We start from the raw sequence: 15,524 nt of genomic DNA, 5'->3' as shown, positions 1-15,524 counted from the left end.
ACTCGAACTTGACAATTCAAATATATATTTCATAAATATGAGTTTGCTAAACTAAAAAAAAAATGATGATTACATACACCTGTTAAAGTCCCATGTCTCAACATATCCTTTGTCTGTGTTTAAAAGAAAAAAAGCTGACCTAGGATAGACATGCATTTTATACCCACCCACATTTAAAGGTACTTAATAAAATAAGGAAGTGAATAATGATACCAGAAGGTATCAAATTTGTTCAGTGGTAAATCACCTGAAAATCATGTAATTCTGTGTAGAGTGCCAAGGAATGTGAATATCCTAAACTGAAAATGTCTAATTATTATTATGCACTAAGTCAGATGCAACATTATGCAAGATTATTGTAAAGGAGCGATTGCCAATGATTTGAAACTAAAACCATGGAAGAAAAATCAACATTACTATTTAGTTAAGCTGTTCCCCTCCCTCCACTGGAGTTAAGAAAAGACCTTTCACCTTTCTAGCAGTATAGCGTATTTGTCCAATTCCAGAAAGATGGGAACCTAAGCCAGGCACGGTGGCTCACACTTGTGATCCCAGAACTTTGGGAGGCCGAGGCGGGCGGATCACCTGAAGTCAGGAGTTGAAGACCAGCCTGGCCAACATGGTGAAACCGTCTCTACTAAAAATGCAAAAATTAGGCAGCTATGGCGGCAGGTGCCTGTAGTTCCTGCTACTTAGGAGGCTGAGGCAGGAGAATCGCTTGAACCCGAGAGGCAGAGGTTGCAGTGAACCGAAGAGATCCCACCATTGCATTCCAGCCTGGGGGACAAGAGTGAGACTTTGTCAGAAAGAAAGAGAGAAAGAGAGAACGAGAGAGAGAAGAAAGAAAGAGAAAAGAAAGATGGGAACCTAGTCTAAAAATGAGTCTTTGAGCAACTCATATTTTTTTGGAACTCTATGTGAAATCAAATTAAAATAAATATATGTTTTGAGATACTGAGACATTACACTATTTTTTTTAATTTTTCAGTTGAATTTCTTCCCAAATAGAGAATATTTTTCTGTATTCTTCTAGCCTATCTATATTCTGTGATCAGATTTTGCTAAAACAGACCTGAAGACGCACCCAGATAATTAAGTAATTGAGTATAATTTGGAAAGTCAGTGATTACATAAACCATGCTTAATAATAGACTATTTTGATCCTGTCTTGACCCTAGAACTTAGGTCTCAGGAAGTTATTAACTATGATGATGTGGACCTGAGTGAAAAAGAGTCAAAGTAAGTCAATTTACTTTATTGGTCATCCCTGCTGATATTTGACCCATTTCCTGATGCTTTCTTAATTATGATCACAGAACCATCTTTTCAGATCGTTGGAGATAAGTCAACTTGAGATAGTCTTCTCACTAAGAGGGGAAAAATTGAAAACATAGATGATCCAACAGTGGTAGGGGATTCAAAAGGCATTGGAGATTTTGAGTCTGTTTCTGTTTTTTTATCTTTGAATTTAGACTTGAAATTCTGTTCAACACATTTATTTAATTATCTCCAGTGTACACAACAACATGGAGGATAGCAAGCACTATTTGACAGAACCTCTGTATTCAAGGACTAACAACTATAATTTATCAAAAAAGATGGCCAGATGCAGTGGCTCATGCCTGTAATCCCAGCACCTGGAGAGGCTGAGGCAGGTGGATTACCTGAGTCTAGAAGTTCAAGACCAGGCTGGGCAACCTGGTAAAATCCCATCTCTACTAAAAATACAAAAAACTAGCCAGGCATGGTGGTGCATGCCTATAGTCCCAGCTATTTAGGAGACTGAGGGGGGAGGATAGCTTGAGCCTTCCAGGTGAAAGTTGTAGTGAGCTGAGCTCACACCACTAGACTCCAGCCGGGGCAATGGAACCTGCGCAATGGAGCCAGGCCCTGTTTTTTTGTTTTGTTTTTTCTTTAAAAAGCCATCCTTAAGCCCCCTCTCCAGTCACTTGTTATTTATACCTTTTCTCTTAACCAACTGGTTAAAAATAAAAGTCTCCTCTGCTCAGGTATGGTTCATCTTTCCGTGCTCACTGCAGTTAGGTTTCCTATTATACCATTTAACTTATTTTTGGTAAGGTCACTAATAACTCCTTTGTTAAATCTAATGAATACTGTTAAGTCCTTATATTATTTGTCTTCTCTATATCTTAAACTGTGAACTATGCCATCCTCCAAAGGAAAAAAAGTACTTCTGTAGGTTCCCATGTTTTTATTTCTTTGTTATTTGATGTTATTTTTAAATTGACATATAATAATTGTACATATTTTTCAGGTACATAGTGATGTTTTCATACATAAAATGTATAGTGATCAGATCAGGGTAATTAGCATATCCATCATCAAACATTTATCATTTCTTTGTGTTGAGAATATTCAATATCTTCCTTCTAGCTATTTGAGACCACATAATATATTATTGTTAACTGTAGTTATCTTACGGTAGTTGGATTAGTCCATTTATATACTGCTATAAAGAAATATCTAAGAAATACACTGCTATAAAGAAATACACTGCTATAAATACACTGCTATAAAGAAATACCTAATAACAATATGTTATTTTTAACTGTAGTTATCTTAGGGTAGTTGGATTAGTCCATTTATACACTGCTATAAAGAAATACCTAAAGAAATACCTAATAATAAAGGAAAGAGATTTAATTGATTCACAGTTCTGCATGTCTGGGGAGGCCTCAGGAAACTTACAATCATGGCAGAAAGGGAAGAGGTGCATCTTATATGGCAGTGGATGAGAGAGAAAAGAGAGTGACGGGGAGAAGAACCCTTTATGAAGCCATAAGCGCTCATGAGAACTCATTCACTATCATGAGAATACCATGGGGAAAACAGCCCCCATGATCCAGTCACCTCCCTCCATAGATATGTGGGGATTACAATTTAAGGTGTGATTTAGGTGGGGACACAAAGCCTAACCATATGAGGGATATAGAACACTAGAACATATTCCTCATATTTCACTGTATATTGTATCCCACAAATCTCTCCCTATTCCCTACTTTCCCAGCCTTTAGCATCCTCTGTTCTACTCTTTAATTCTAGGAGAGCAAACTTTTAGCTTCCATATATGAGTGAGAACATGTCATGCTTACTTTCTATTCCTGGCTTATTTCATTTAACATAATGTCCTCTAGTTCTATCCATGTTGCTGCGAATGACATTATTTCATTATTTTTTATGGCTGAATAGTGCTCTGCCATGTGTATGTCACATTTTCTCTACCATTCATTTGATGTGGGATACCTAAGTTGATTCCATATGTTGGCTATTGCATATAGTACTGCAATAAACATGGGAGCATAGATGTCACTTTGATAAAATGATCTCATTTCCTTTGGATTAATACCCAGCAATGGAACTGCTGGATCACAGGGTAGATTGCAGTTTCTTAGGAACCTCCATACTGTTATCCATAGGTGTGGTACTACTTCATATTCCCACTAAGAATGAAGAAGAATTTCCTATTCTCCACATCCGTGCTAGCATGTGTTATTTTTTGTCTTTTTGATGACCGCCATCCTAACAGGGATGAAATGATACCTCATTGTGGTTTTGATTTGCATTTCCCTGGTGATTAGTGATGTTGAACATTTTAAAATATGTTTATTGGTCATTTTAATGCCACTTTTTGAGACATGTCTGTTCATTTGCCCATTTTTTAATTGAATTTTTTTTCTGTTAAGCTGTTTGAGTTCCTTGTATGTTCTGGGCATTAATCACCTGTCAGATTAATAGTTTGTAAATATTTTCTTCCATTCTGTAAGTTGTTTTTTCACTCTGTTGTTTCTTTTACTGTGCAGAATCTTCTTATATTGCTATAATTCCATTTGTTCATTTTTGCTTTTGTTACCTGTGCTATTGGATCTTAGTCAAAAAATATTCTCCTAGACCAAATGCCTTGAAGTGTTTCCCCTATGTTTTCTTCTAATAGTTGTATAGGTTTGGGTCTTACATTTAAAGTCTTTGATCTATTTTTGTTTGATTTTTGTATAGGGTAAGAGATGGGGGGGAATCCAGTTTTATTCTTCTGTATATGATATCCAGTTTTCCCAGCACCATTTATTGAAAAGACTGTTCTTCCCCAACTGAGTCTTCTTGGTGTCTTGGACATAAAGCAGTCGGCTGTAGATACATGGATTAACTTCTGGGCTCTCTATCCTGTTCCATTGGTTTATGTGTCTGTTTTATGCCAATACCATACTGTTTTGGTTACTAGAGCTTTGTAGAATATTTTGAAGTCTGGTACTGTACTGTATACAGATTTGTTCTTTTGCTCAAAATTGCTTCAGCTATTTGGGGTCTTTTGTGATTCCAACAAATTTTAAGATTGTGTTTTCTATTTCTGTGAAGAGTGGCATTGGCATTTTGTTGGGGATTGCATTGAATCTGTTGACTGTCTTGGGTAGAATCGTCATTTTAACAATATTAATTCTTCCAATCTATGAACATGAGATGTCCTTCCATTTGTTTATGTCATCCACAGTTGATTTCATCAGTTTTTTGTCATTTTCTTTGTAGAGGTCTTTCACCTCCTTGGCTAAATTATTCCTATTTTTTTGTAGCTATTATAAACTAGATTTCCATCTTGATCTCTTTTTCAGCTAGTTCATTGTTCATGTATAGAAATGCTACTAATTTTTATATGTTGATTTTGTATTCTACAATTTTATTAAATTTATCAGTTCTAATAGTTTCTTGGTAAAGTTGTTAGGTTTTTCTAGATATAAGATCACTTTGTCTGCAAACAGGGACAATTTTACATCCTCCTTTCCCACTTGGATGCCCTTTATTTCTTTTTCTTGCCTAATTCATCTGGCTGGAACTTCCAGTACTTTGTTGAATACGAATGGTGAGAGTGGGCATCCATGTCTTATTCCAGTTTTTAGAGGAAAAGCTTCCAGATTTTCCCAGATAGGTAAAATGTTAGCTGTGGGTTTGTTATATATGGCCTTTATTATGTTGAGGTATTTTCTTTCCATAACTAATTTATTGAGAGCTTTTATTATGAAGGGATGTTAAATTTTGACAAATGCTTTTTCTGCATCTATTGAAATTATCATATGGCTTTTGTTCTGCATTCTATTGCAGTGATGTTCCATGTGTATTGATTTGCCTATGTTGAATGACCCAACTTTGTTGACTGCAGGCATGTTCCTGGTGGTCTGATTGATGGGCATCAATGTGACCATGGAGGGGGTGCTGGCTAGAGAATTTCAGGCTTCACAAGATGAAGCCAGTGATTCATGAGCTGAGCTGAAACCTTCCCAGCCTGATACTTCTCTGTCACAGCAACCCTCCATGATAGATTAGAATTGTTCCCAATTGGCCAGGTGCAGTGGGTCATGCCTGTAGATCCAGCTCTTTGGGAGGCAGAAGTGGAAGGATGACTTGAGCTCAGAAGTTGGAGACCAGCCTGGACAACATAGTGGAGCTCCATCTCTATATTTATAATTTAAAAAATTATTTTAGATTGTTTCAGATGAGAACATTGAGGCTAAGAGTTACTAACTTGTCCACGCTATTGAGTACAGAGGTAAGTCTGAGATCTGGCTGGCTTGCCCCCAAGCTGGTGCTCTTTCCTGCCACCTACCCTCTCTCTGGGGATATGCTCACCAAGTGAGCCCAGGGATCAGTGTGTGAGCTTACAGAGGGAGAACAGCCTGGTTGTATGTAGGAAGGATGCCCTGGGGGTGAGGTGCTTTTGTTTTTTTTGTAACAGGGTCTTTCTCTGTCACTAAGGGTGGAGTGCAGCAGTGGCATGATCATGATTCACTGCAGCCTCAACCTCCTGGACTCGGGGATCTATCCCATTGATATGTTTTTGCATTTCTGGGTTATATCATACTACATTACAGTGTATTATCTTTTTGATGTGTTGTCATATTGAGTTTGCTAGTATTTTGTTGAGAATTTTTGTGTCTATGTTCATCAGGGGTATTGACCTGTAATTTTCTTTTCTTTTTTGTATTCTTGTCTGCTTTTGGTATCAGGGTTATGCTGGCCTCATAGAATTAGGAAGAGTTCATTCTGCTTCAGTGTTTTGGAATAGTTTGAGAAGACTTGGTATTAATTCTTTTTTAAAGGAAAACTGCTCTGATCATTACTTCTTTTCTTCTACTAAGTTTGGATTTGGTTTGTTCTTATTTAAAGGTTCAGTAGAATTCATCAGGGAAGCCATCCAGTCCCAGACTTTTCTTTTTTGGGAGATTCTTTATTACTGATTCAACCTCATTACTTGTTATTGGCCTTTTCAAGTTTTCTAATTTTTTCTTGGTTCAATCTTAGTAAATTGTGTATTTCCATGAATTTAGCTATTTCCTCTAGGTTTTCTTAATTGTTAGCATATAGTTGTTCACAGTAGTCTCTAAGTGATGTCTCTTTTTTCACTTCGAACTTTACTTGAACTCGACCTCGCATCTAGTTTCCTCTACACTCTCCCCTCCCTTTTCCCCTCCCCTCGTGTCCCCCCCTCCCCTACTCCCTCCCATCCCCTCTCCTCCTCACCCTGTCTCTCTCTCTAGTCTAGGTATTAGTTTGTCAATTTTGTTTCTTTTCAAAACACCAACTTTTTGTTTCATTGATCTTTTGCACTTTATCTAAATTTTATGACTGCTCTGATTTTCATTAGTTTTTTTCTTCTACTAACTTTGGATTTGGTTTGTTCTTCCTTTTATAATTCTTTGGGACAAATCATTAGGTTTTTTGAAATCTTTGTAGTTTTTGATGTAGGCATTTATTGCAAGTTATTATATAACTTGCCTCTTAATATTGTTTTTGCTGTGTCCTATAAGTTTGGCATGTTGTGTTTCTATTTTCATTTGTCTCAAAGAATTTTTAAGTATCATCCTTAATTTCTTCCTTCACCCATTGGTTATTAAGGAGCTTGTTGTTCGATTTCATATATTTGTACCGTTTTAAATGTCTCCCTTGCTATTGATGTTTAGTTTTAATCCACTGGGGTCAGATAAAATACTTAATATGATTTTGATTTTTAAAAACTTGTTGATACTTGTTTTGTGCCCTAACATATGGACAGTTCTGGAGAATATTCCATTAATAATGAAAAGAATGTATACTATACAGAACATGAGTGACATGTTCTGTAGATGTCTATTAAGTTCTGTAGATGTCTGTTAGGTCCATTTGGTCTATGGTGCAGTTTAAATAGGATGTTTCTTTGTTGGTTCTCTTTCTAGATAATCTGTCCTGTGCTTAGAGTGGGATGCTGAAGTCTCCTAACTATTATTGTATTGAGGTGTATCTCTCCCTTTTGACCTAATAATATTTGCCTTATATATCTGGGAGCTTCAGTGTTGGGTGCACTGAAGATGGAGCCCCAAATTTCGTTATTTTGCTCTCTATGTTGGTGACTTTTTCAATAAACACACAGTTGCTCAGGCTGGAACACCTCCTCCTCTTGTGCCCTTCCCTTCCCATCACTCTCTTCCAATAAATCAAACTGTTCCTACTTTTCCCATCCCCACTGCACAGCCACAATTCAGAATCTTACTGTTTCTCAACCAGTTTACTACAACTCAATGGTCATCTTGCCTCCATTTCAGTTTATTCTCTAAACTTTCTTAAATACAATGTGACCACCTGCCACCCAACAGCTAAAGCTGTGTAGTTGTTAACCATCACTTTCAGAATGAAGTCAAAACTGCTTAGGAGACATAAAATGTATTCATAATCCAGCCACTGGCAACCTCTTTAGCTTCCTCTGTTCTTCCTGCTTACCCACTATTCCTGTGTTCCATCCATACTGTAATACTTGGAGTTCCTTAGACCAGATACACTGTCCAACATTTCCAAGCCTTCACATTTGTTCCAACTTCATCAATTCATTCAACAAATATCTATTAAACAGGTCCTTTGTGCCACGGCACTGTGCTAGGTTTTGGGTATAAAGCAGTGAACAAAAGAGATTTAATTCCTATTCCCGTGGGACTAGAGAGACCAATAAATAAACAAATAAAAAATAACTGTATAATTACACATTGGAATTTGGTTGCTTTGAAACAGGATATTTTTGAAAGAGAGTGAATACAGTGTGTGTGCTGGTAGGTATTTTAAAGTTTTGATAGCTGGGGAAAGCCTCTTCAAGGAGGTGATACTTTAAGAACAAAAGAATAGTTCTACTTGTAACACACTTTGTCGTATTTTTTGGCCTGGCTATTTTATCCCTCGTTTTTTTAAAACTGAATTCAGATTTTACTTTTTTTCTAAGAAGCCCTCTCTGACTTTATCAATTTAAGTTTGGTACTTCCTTTTTTTATCAAGGCATTTTTCTCAGAATGGTTAATGGTCTGTTTTCTTGACTTTCTTATCTACTAGACTGGGAACTCTTTGAGGCTCGGACTGTGGCTTTCATATTTGTACCATGTGCTTAATACCAAAACATAATTTGATAAATTAATTAACAAATACCTGCTCTAAAAATGTGCAAGGTAATCTGGAAGCTCAGAATAGGTAGACATTACTGTTATTTAGGTGATCAAAAATCTTTGTGCCAACCTGAAACAGGAAAGACAGGTAAAATTTTGACAGGTGGAGACCGAGAGCGAAAGAAGATGAGAGAAAAGGGAGAAGCAAGAGGAGGAGTGGACAACTGTAAACTGAAAACACATGTGTTTGGAAAGTTTTGTTGGACCATAAGGCATATATGATCAGGGAAGTGGTGTTACAAGCAGGAAATGTAATTTGGCATAAGATGGAAGAGAACCCTGAAACAGCAAATTAAGACAAAGAATAAATTCGTTTTCTCTTTCATTTGAGAGGGAGTCTTGCTATGTTGTCCAGGTTGAAATGCAGTGGCTATTCACAGGTGTGATCACAGCACACTGCACTTTGACCTCCTGGCCTCAAGCAATCCTCTCACCTCGGCCTCCCAAGTAGCTGGAGCTGCAAGTGCAAACCACTGAATCTGGATGAATTCTTTTTCTTAAAAAATCAGTTGTAAAAATCAAAAGAAAACAAAAAGTTGTAAATAATGACACAATAAAAGTAGTAAAGCATGGTAAAACAAATTGCCCTGAACCCACCATTCAACGTAAGAACTAGAACATAACCAGATAAAGAGGCCAAGGTATAAGCAATACAATACCTTGGCCTCTTTCCCTTGTACACATCATGTATCCCTTTCCTCAAGGTAACTGTTCTCATAAATTTGGTGTTTTCATTTCCTTCTTTAAAACAAGGATGGTTTTAACAAACGTATGATACAAATATTGTTTCATTTGGGATTTGAACATTAGGAAAATGAGATAGTATATAGAGTTCTGTAACTTTTTTATTCAAATAGAATCATTTTTCCTTGCATTTTATTCAAATAGAATATTTCATTTTTCCTTACATTCATCTTAATGTTCTATAATATTCCATTGTATGTATATACCACAATTCATTTATCCATTCAGTTGTTGGTAAATATTGTGGTAGTTCCTAAGTTTTTGGGCCCTTGCAAATAATACTGCCACAAATATTCTTATCCATGGTTTCTGTTAATGTGTGCAAGAATTTTTCTAGAAGATATACTTAAAAAGGGAAAAATGCAAATTATAGGGAATGCAGATTCATAAGAAAATGCCAACTTGTTTTCCAAAATGGTCATACTATGACCATCATTTCTTTCCTTGTAAAACTTAGTGATCAGTTTAAAGGATTGTTGCAATATTTACTTTGAAAACCAAATGAGTTAACAAACGTTAAGACTCTTAGCATAAGACCTGACACATAGATGCTAAAAAGTACTAGTTACTTCTATAATAAAGACCTTCTCCCTTCCCTGCATCCTGTTTGCCCAGAATCACTGTTACATGCTAGTTGGCTTAGCCTTGTTTCACAGTGGAGTTCAGTTGTACTATTCACATTTTAAAGGCAAAAAAACAACGAAAACAAAAACAAAAAAACCTGAGGCTCATAAAGGAGATGAAGTGTGATTATAAGCGGGCCGATCTCTTGTGTCTTGTTTCAAATTTGGATTACCAGACATCAGGGGTCAGCAAACTATGGCCTGAAGACCAAATGTGGCCTGCCACTTGTTTCTGTGTATGAAGTTGCAACAGTAGAGCTGAAGAGTTGCCATAGAGATGATATGGCCTGCAAAGACTAAAATATTTACTATATGGCCTTTCCAAGGATTATCAAAATATATTTCTAGATGGCTTAATTTTTTGTAAAACATAATTGCCCATGAAGTGTTGATGGTTCCACAAATGCATAATTCAGTCTTAATTTACTTGCTCAAAATATATTTCTCCTCAGAGATGAAGATAAACTGAAAACATGGAAGCCCAAGTTTCTGATACCAAAGGAAAAAGAGAAAAACGGTGCTGAAGAATCAGAAAGGTGGTAACACAGAGGCACTTACGTTATAGCTTAACTGCTGCAATTTATACCTATTACTAGCTATGTGGCCTTAGATAAGTAATTAAATAATTCTCAGATTTTTCATCTACAAAATGAGAATAACAACACCTACATCATAGTGCAATTGAGAGGATTAGAAGGGACTAAGGATATACAAATACTGTCATACACATATATCTTCATCATCCTCCTCCCTATTTTTGGTGGATAGGAAGTAAGAAAAGATTTCAAGTTAGCTATTTTCATACAATGAAAAATTCCCAGTCTGCTTTTAGGTTATAAGAACTTTCCCCCATAAGACATAATGTAAATAAAACACCAATTAGAACTGAAATGTAACTTTGAGAAAAAAAGGAAACTAGGTATTATATAGTAAGACTGACTTCTGTAAAATACAATTCTAGTTATGACTAAAATTAGTGTTTGAATTTTAAAAGAAAATGTCTTACTGAGTCCATTTCTAACCTGCATTCATGTGATTAAAGTTCCCAAGTGGTTGTGAGAGGATGTTTTTACTGAGGCAGGTGTTTACTTACTGCACTCTGATCCCATCTTCTCAATTGCTAGGACATGGGGCAGGATATGAGGTACTTTCTTTGACAAATGACTTGGGGAAACCTTTGTCTAAATATTCACTGAGATGTGAACATTGTGTAGTCTGTCCGCTCTGGGAAACCTGTTAGAAAAATCCTACTGGGGTGCAGCAAAGGAAACCAGACATTAGCGTCTGAGACTCAGAGGATGGCATTGGGTAGCCCTTCTCATAAGTTTATTTTCTTTAGGTTTAGACTTGATGTAATTTATTTTTTCCAGGTTGGCAAGATGTATTAACAGACTAGAAAAGCAACTTTCTATCTTAAACTTCATAGTTCATCTTAAACTTTCAGTCTTAAACTTCATACTTGCACAGCATAACAAAGCAGAATTCCAAGAGTGCAACTATTAGTAGTTTTATCTTCCCCCAAAAAAGCTTTTTAGTATATTATTAACTACAAATAAGTTGTCTTAGGAAACAATTTTCCAGTGCCTTTTCATTATTTTTTTTTTTTACAACACAGTGATATAACAGTATACTTTTATTCTGAACCAAGTAAATTTGTAAACATCACAGTAAGGTTAGTTATTTCTGTAGATTGATGTATCAATTTCTATATGCTCTTTGATCGTTTTAAAGTGATTTATACCATAATGTATTCTACCAATAAGAAATGCTTTCTATATTAGTTCAACCCTTTTATTAGTCTTTTATCAATCAAAGATGATGGCAAGTTTAAAGAGAATTTGGCCAAGGGTATCTGTGTTAGTCTGTTCATGTTGCTATAAAGGAATACCTGAGGCTGGATAATTTATAAAGAAGAGGCTTATTTAGCTCATGATTCTGGAGACTGTATACGAAGCATGGCATTGACATCTGCTTCTGGCAAAGGCCTCAGGCTGCTTCCATTCATGGCAAAAGGTGAAGGAGAATGTGCAGGGATCACATGGCTTGAAAGGAAGCAAGAGAGACAAGACAGGTGCCAGGCTCATTTTAACAAATGAGGTGCCAGGCTCAAGGGAACTATGAGAGTTGAGGACAGCAGCAAGCCGTTCAGGAGGAAGACAACTCCATGACCCAAATATCTCTCATTAGGCCCCTCCTCCAACATTGGGGATTAAATGTCAACATGAGGTTTGGAGAAGTTAAATTCCAAACCATAGCAGTATCCCAGGTATAACGGCATGAAAAGGATAGCTCACTTTCTAAGATGATCCCAGTAGACATTATATGTGCAGGGAAAAGGGCAGCTGATAAAGCTGGGAAGGTAGATCAGCCCAGATAATAAATTGCTAATGAATTTAGACTTTATCCTATTGGCAGTAGAAAAAAATCGAAAGGTTTTAAGTTATGTCTCTAGGTCTCATTCAGATAAGTTTCTTGTTTACCTTCATTTGTTTAACCAATGGGATTTTATTCCAAGTTATCTTGCCATCAAAAATATTTTTTAATTAAAGAGAAAAGCAATTGGTATTATGCTGATCAGTTTGACAATTTAGTCTAACGGAAATATGTGTGTTTGTATTATGAACATACATACCTGTCTGTGTACATATAAATACAGATGCATGATTTTGTATATGTATTATTTTATATAAAATTATATACATAAATTATACCTGAAATTTATCCTGAAATGAAGTGACTTTGTAGTCTCAGAAACTTAGAGTTTTATTATTGTACATTTTACCTACCTGCACATTTCTTGCTAGTTTCTCTCCTAGAAATTTCTTCAAAACCAAGGGGCAAAACTTAGAAAAGAACAGAATGAAAAGAGAAGAAAAACTCTTCAGAGAAAGATTTAAGGTATGTTCTCTTCTGAAGGTAAAAATTAGCAATATTAATAGCTAGGAGCTTTCATTAAAAAAAAAAAAATTCTGGAAGTATGCTGTGCCTTTGGCTCTCTGAGATACAGACATAATCTTTGATAAAAAAAAAAGCCAGGATTTCATTTCTATTTTTTCCTGATGCATATCTACATTGTCATGTCTATACATGCTATTCCTTCTTCCTGAAAAAAATTCCTAAGTTGTTCTTGAAGGCTCTGTTCAAATGTCACCCACTCCTCCCTACCTCGTCCAGGTTAAGTTACTCCTTCAGCATATTTTGTATATCTAGTTTACAAATCTTTTATAACACTGATTAGTTGTATTAAAGCATGTGTGTGTGTGTGTGTGTGTGTGTGTGTGTGTGTGTGTGTGTGAATCTTGAACTAATTAATCTCTTGGGTCTGTTTTGAAGAAGAAACCCTGTCTCATTCAAATTTTTTCCCCAGGGCCTGACATAAAACTATACGAATAATGTTTGGTAAATGAATGCCTAAATAAACAAGCAAATAAAAAATAAAATGAGCAAATGAATGATGCAGCATCTGAAGCCTTCTGCCTTCTTATTCTGTTATTAAGAGTCCATGGAACATTTTTTCATTATTTTAAAAGCTCAAACTTCCCTGATTTCACATATTGTCAAAGTGAGGATTATTAATTATGAAATATTTGAGCACCTTCCATGTAATAGACACTGGATTGAGAGAGATAAAGTGTGCATTCTGCTCATAAAATTTGTCTAAATCACTATGCTGCCTAAAATTTTTCAAACATTCCACCTTGCAAAATGGTTGAAGGATAGAGTTCTTAACATGGCATAGAAAGATCTTTATGTCCTGACCTTTGCCCATCTTCCTAGTTTTATCTCTTGCCACTCTTTGTCTTGCACCTTCTACTTCAGCAACAAACTGCTCAGAGTTCTGTCCCTTGAATGAACCTCCTCTATCTTTGTCTTGCTATTTCATCCCTCTAAGTGCTTCCTTGGTCTATTCCAACTATCTGGTACACCTTTGCACTTTTCTCCATCTGACTAGCTCTTGTTCATTTATCAAGCCCCAGTCAAGGCATCTTCTCATCTTCTCTTCTCCAGGAAGACTTGCCCAAACCTCCTTCTCTTTTTTTTGAGATGGAGTCCTGCTATGTCACCAGGCTGGAGTGCAGTGGCACCACCTCAGCTCACTGCAACCCCACCTCCCAGGTTTAAGCAATTCTGCTGCCTCCATCTCCTGAGCAGCTGGGACTACAGGCGCGTGCCACCACACCCACCTAATTTTTGTATTTTTAGTAGAGATGGGGTTTCACCATGTTGGCCAGGATGTTCTTGATTTCTTGACCTCATGATCCACCCGCCTCGGCCTCCCAAAGTGCTGAGATTAAAGGCGTGACTAAACATTCTAATTAAATAAATTACTCTTCTTCTGTTTACCTATAGCTTATCACACATTAACATAATTGAAATTACATGTTCATCATATTAAACTATGAGCTCCTAGACAACAAAGGTTATTTATTCATCTTCATATCCATGTGTAGAGCACTATAAGACTAGTGTTTTGTAAACATGCATAAAATATTTTTTAATATCTCTCATAATCACTGATTTCAGTGATTATGAGAGATATGGGTACATTCCTTTTTTAGTTCATTAAAAGTGATTATGAGAGATTTGGGTACATTCCTGATTTAGTTCATTAAAATAGAATAATTCCTATTTGAACCAAAGTTGATTGGGTTCAAATAGGAATTATTTGTAGAAACCCCATCTCTACTAAAAATACAAAAATAGGAAGGGCGACCACCACTACCGAGGCGGTTCACACAGCAGCTGCGCAGAGCCTGCGGCAGCTCAGCAACACCTCTGCTGACAGACTGTGACTAGACTACTCCGTGTGGGGCAAGGCATCTATGAAAAAAGGCAGCAGCATGACAGGAACTCATAAATAAAGCCGACCTTCCTAGGACAGAGCACCTGGGAAAAGAGGCGGTTATGAGTTCCACTGCAGCAGACTTAAAAGTACCTGCCCAGAAGCTCTGAATGGAACAACAGAGCTCACAGCTCAGCACTTGAGCTCCTATAAGGGACAGACTGTCTCCTCAAGCAGCACCCTGACCCCCATATACCTAAAGAGACATCTCATAAAGGAGAGCTCAGGCCGACATCTGGCAGGTACCCTTCTGGGATGAAGATAACAGAAGAAAACCGGCAGCAGCCCTTACTGTTCTGCACCTACTGCAGGCGATCCCCAGGCAAGCAGGGCCTGGAGTGGACCTCAGCAGTCCTACAGCAGAGGGGCCTGTTAGAAGGAAAACTAAGAAGCAGAAAGAAATAACTTCATCATCAACAAAAAGGATGTCCGCTCAGAAACCCCATCCAAAAGTCACTAACCAGAAAGACCACAGGTAGATAAAGCCACACAGATGGGAAGAAACCAATGCAAAAAGGATGACAATACCAAAAACCAGAACGCCTCTCCTCCTCCAAAGGATCACAACTCCTCACCAGCTAGGGACCAAAGATGGATGGAGAATGAATCTGATGAATTGACAGAAACAGGCTTCGGAAGGTGGGTAATAACAAACTTCTCAGAGCTAAAAGAACATGTGCTAACCCACTGCAAAGAAACTAAGAACCTAGAAAAAAGGTGAGATGAGATGCTAACTAGAATAAACAGCTTAGAGAAGAATATAGACGACTTGATGGAGCTGAAAAACACAGCATGAGAATTTCACAGAGCATACACAAGTTTCAATAGCCGAATCGACCAAGCAGAAGA

At 37.0% G+C, this 15,524-nt stretch overlaps 1 protein-coding gene across 2 annotated transcripts in view; it reads left to right on the top strand.

Annotated features, from left to right (window-relative positions):
• FYB2 (FYN binding protein 2) overlaps positions 1-15,524 on the top strand; it is a 113,989-nt gene that overhangs the window by 90,686 nt on the left and 7,779 nt on the right. For both annotated transcript variants that reach the window (XM_017543991.2, XM_017543990.2), the window contains exons 15-17: positions 1,179-1,239; positions 10,285-10,368; positions 12,637-12,730. In XM_017543991.2, the coding sequence (XP_017399480.1) occupies positions 1,179-1,239; positions 10,285-10,368; positions 12,637-12,730 (239 nt within the window). The remainder of the gene's footprint in view (positions 1-1,178; positions 1,240-10,284; positions 10,369-12,636; positions 12,731-15,524) is intronic.

The sequence above is a fragment of the Cebus imitator genome, unplaced genomic scaffold (genome assembly GCF_001604975.1).
Source record: "Cebus imitator isolate Cc_AM_T3 unplaced genomic scaffold, Cebus_imitator-1.0 Scaffold163, whole genome shotgun sequence".
In the NCBI taxonomy this organism is placed as follows: Eukaryota; Metazoa; Chordata; class Mammalia; order Primates; family Cebidae; genus Cebus; species Cebus imitator.
Note: the sequence above shows the minus strand (reverse complement) of the source record. Positions and strands in the feature narration are given on the sequence as shown.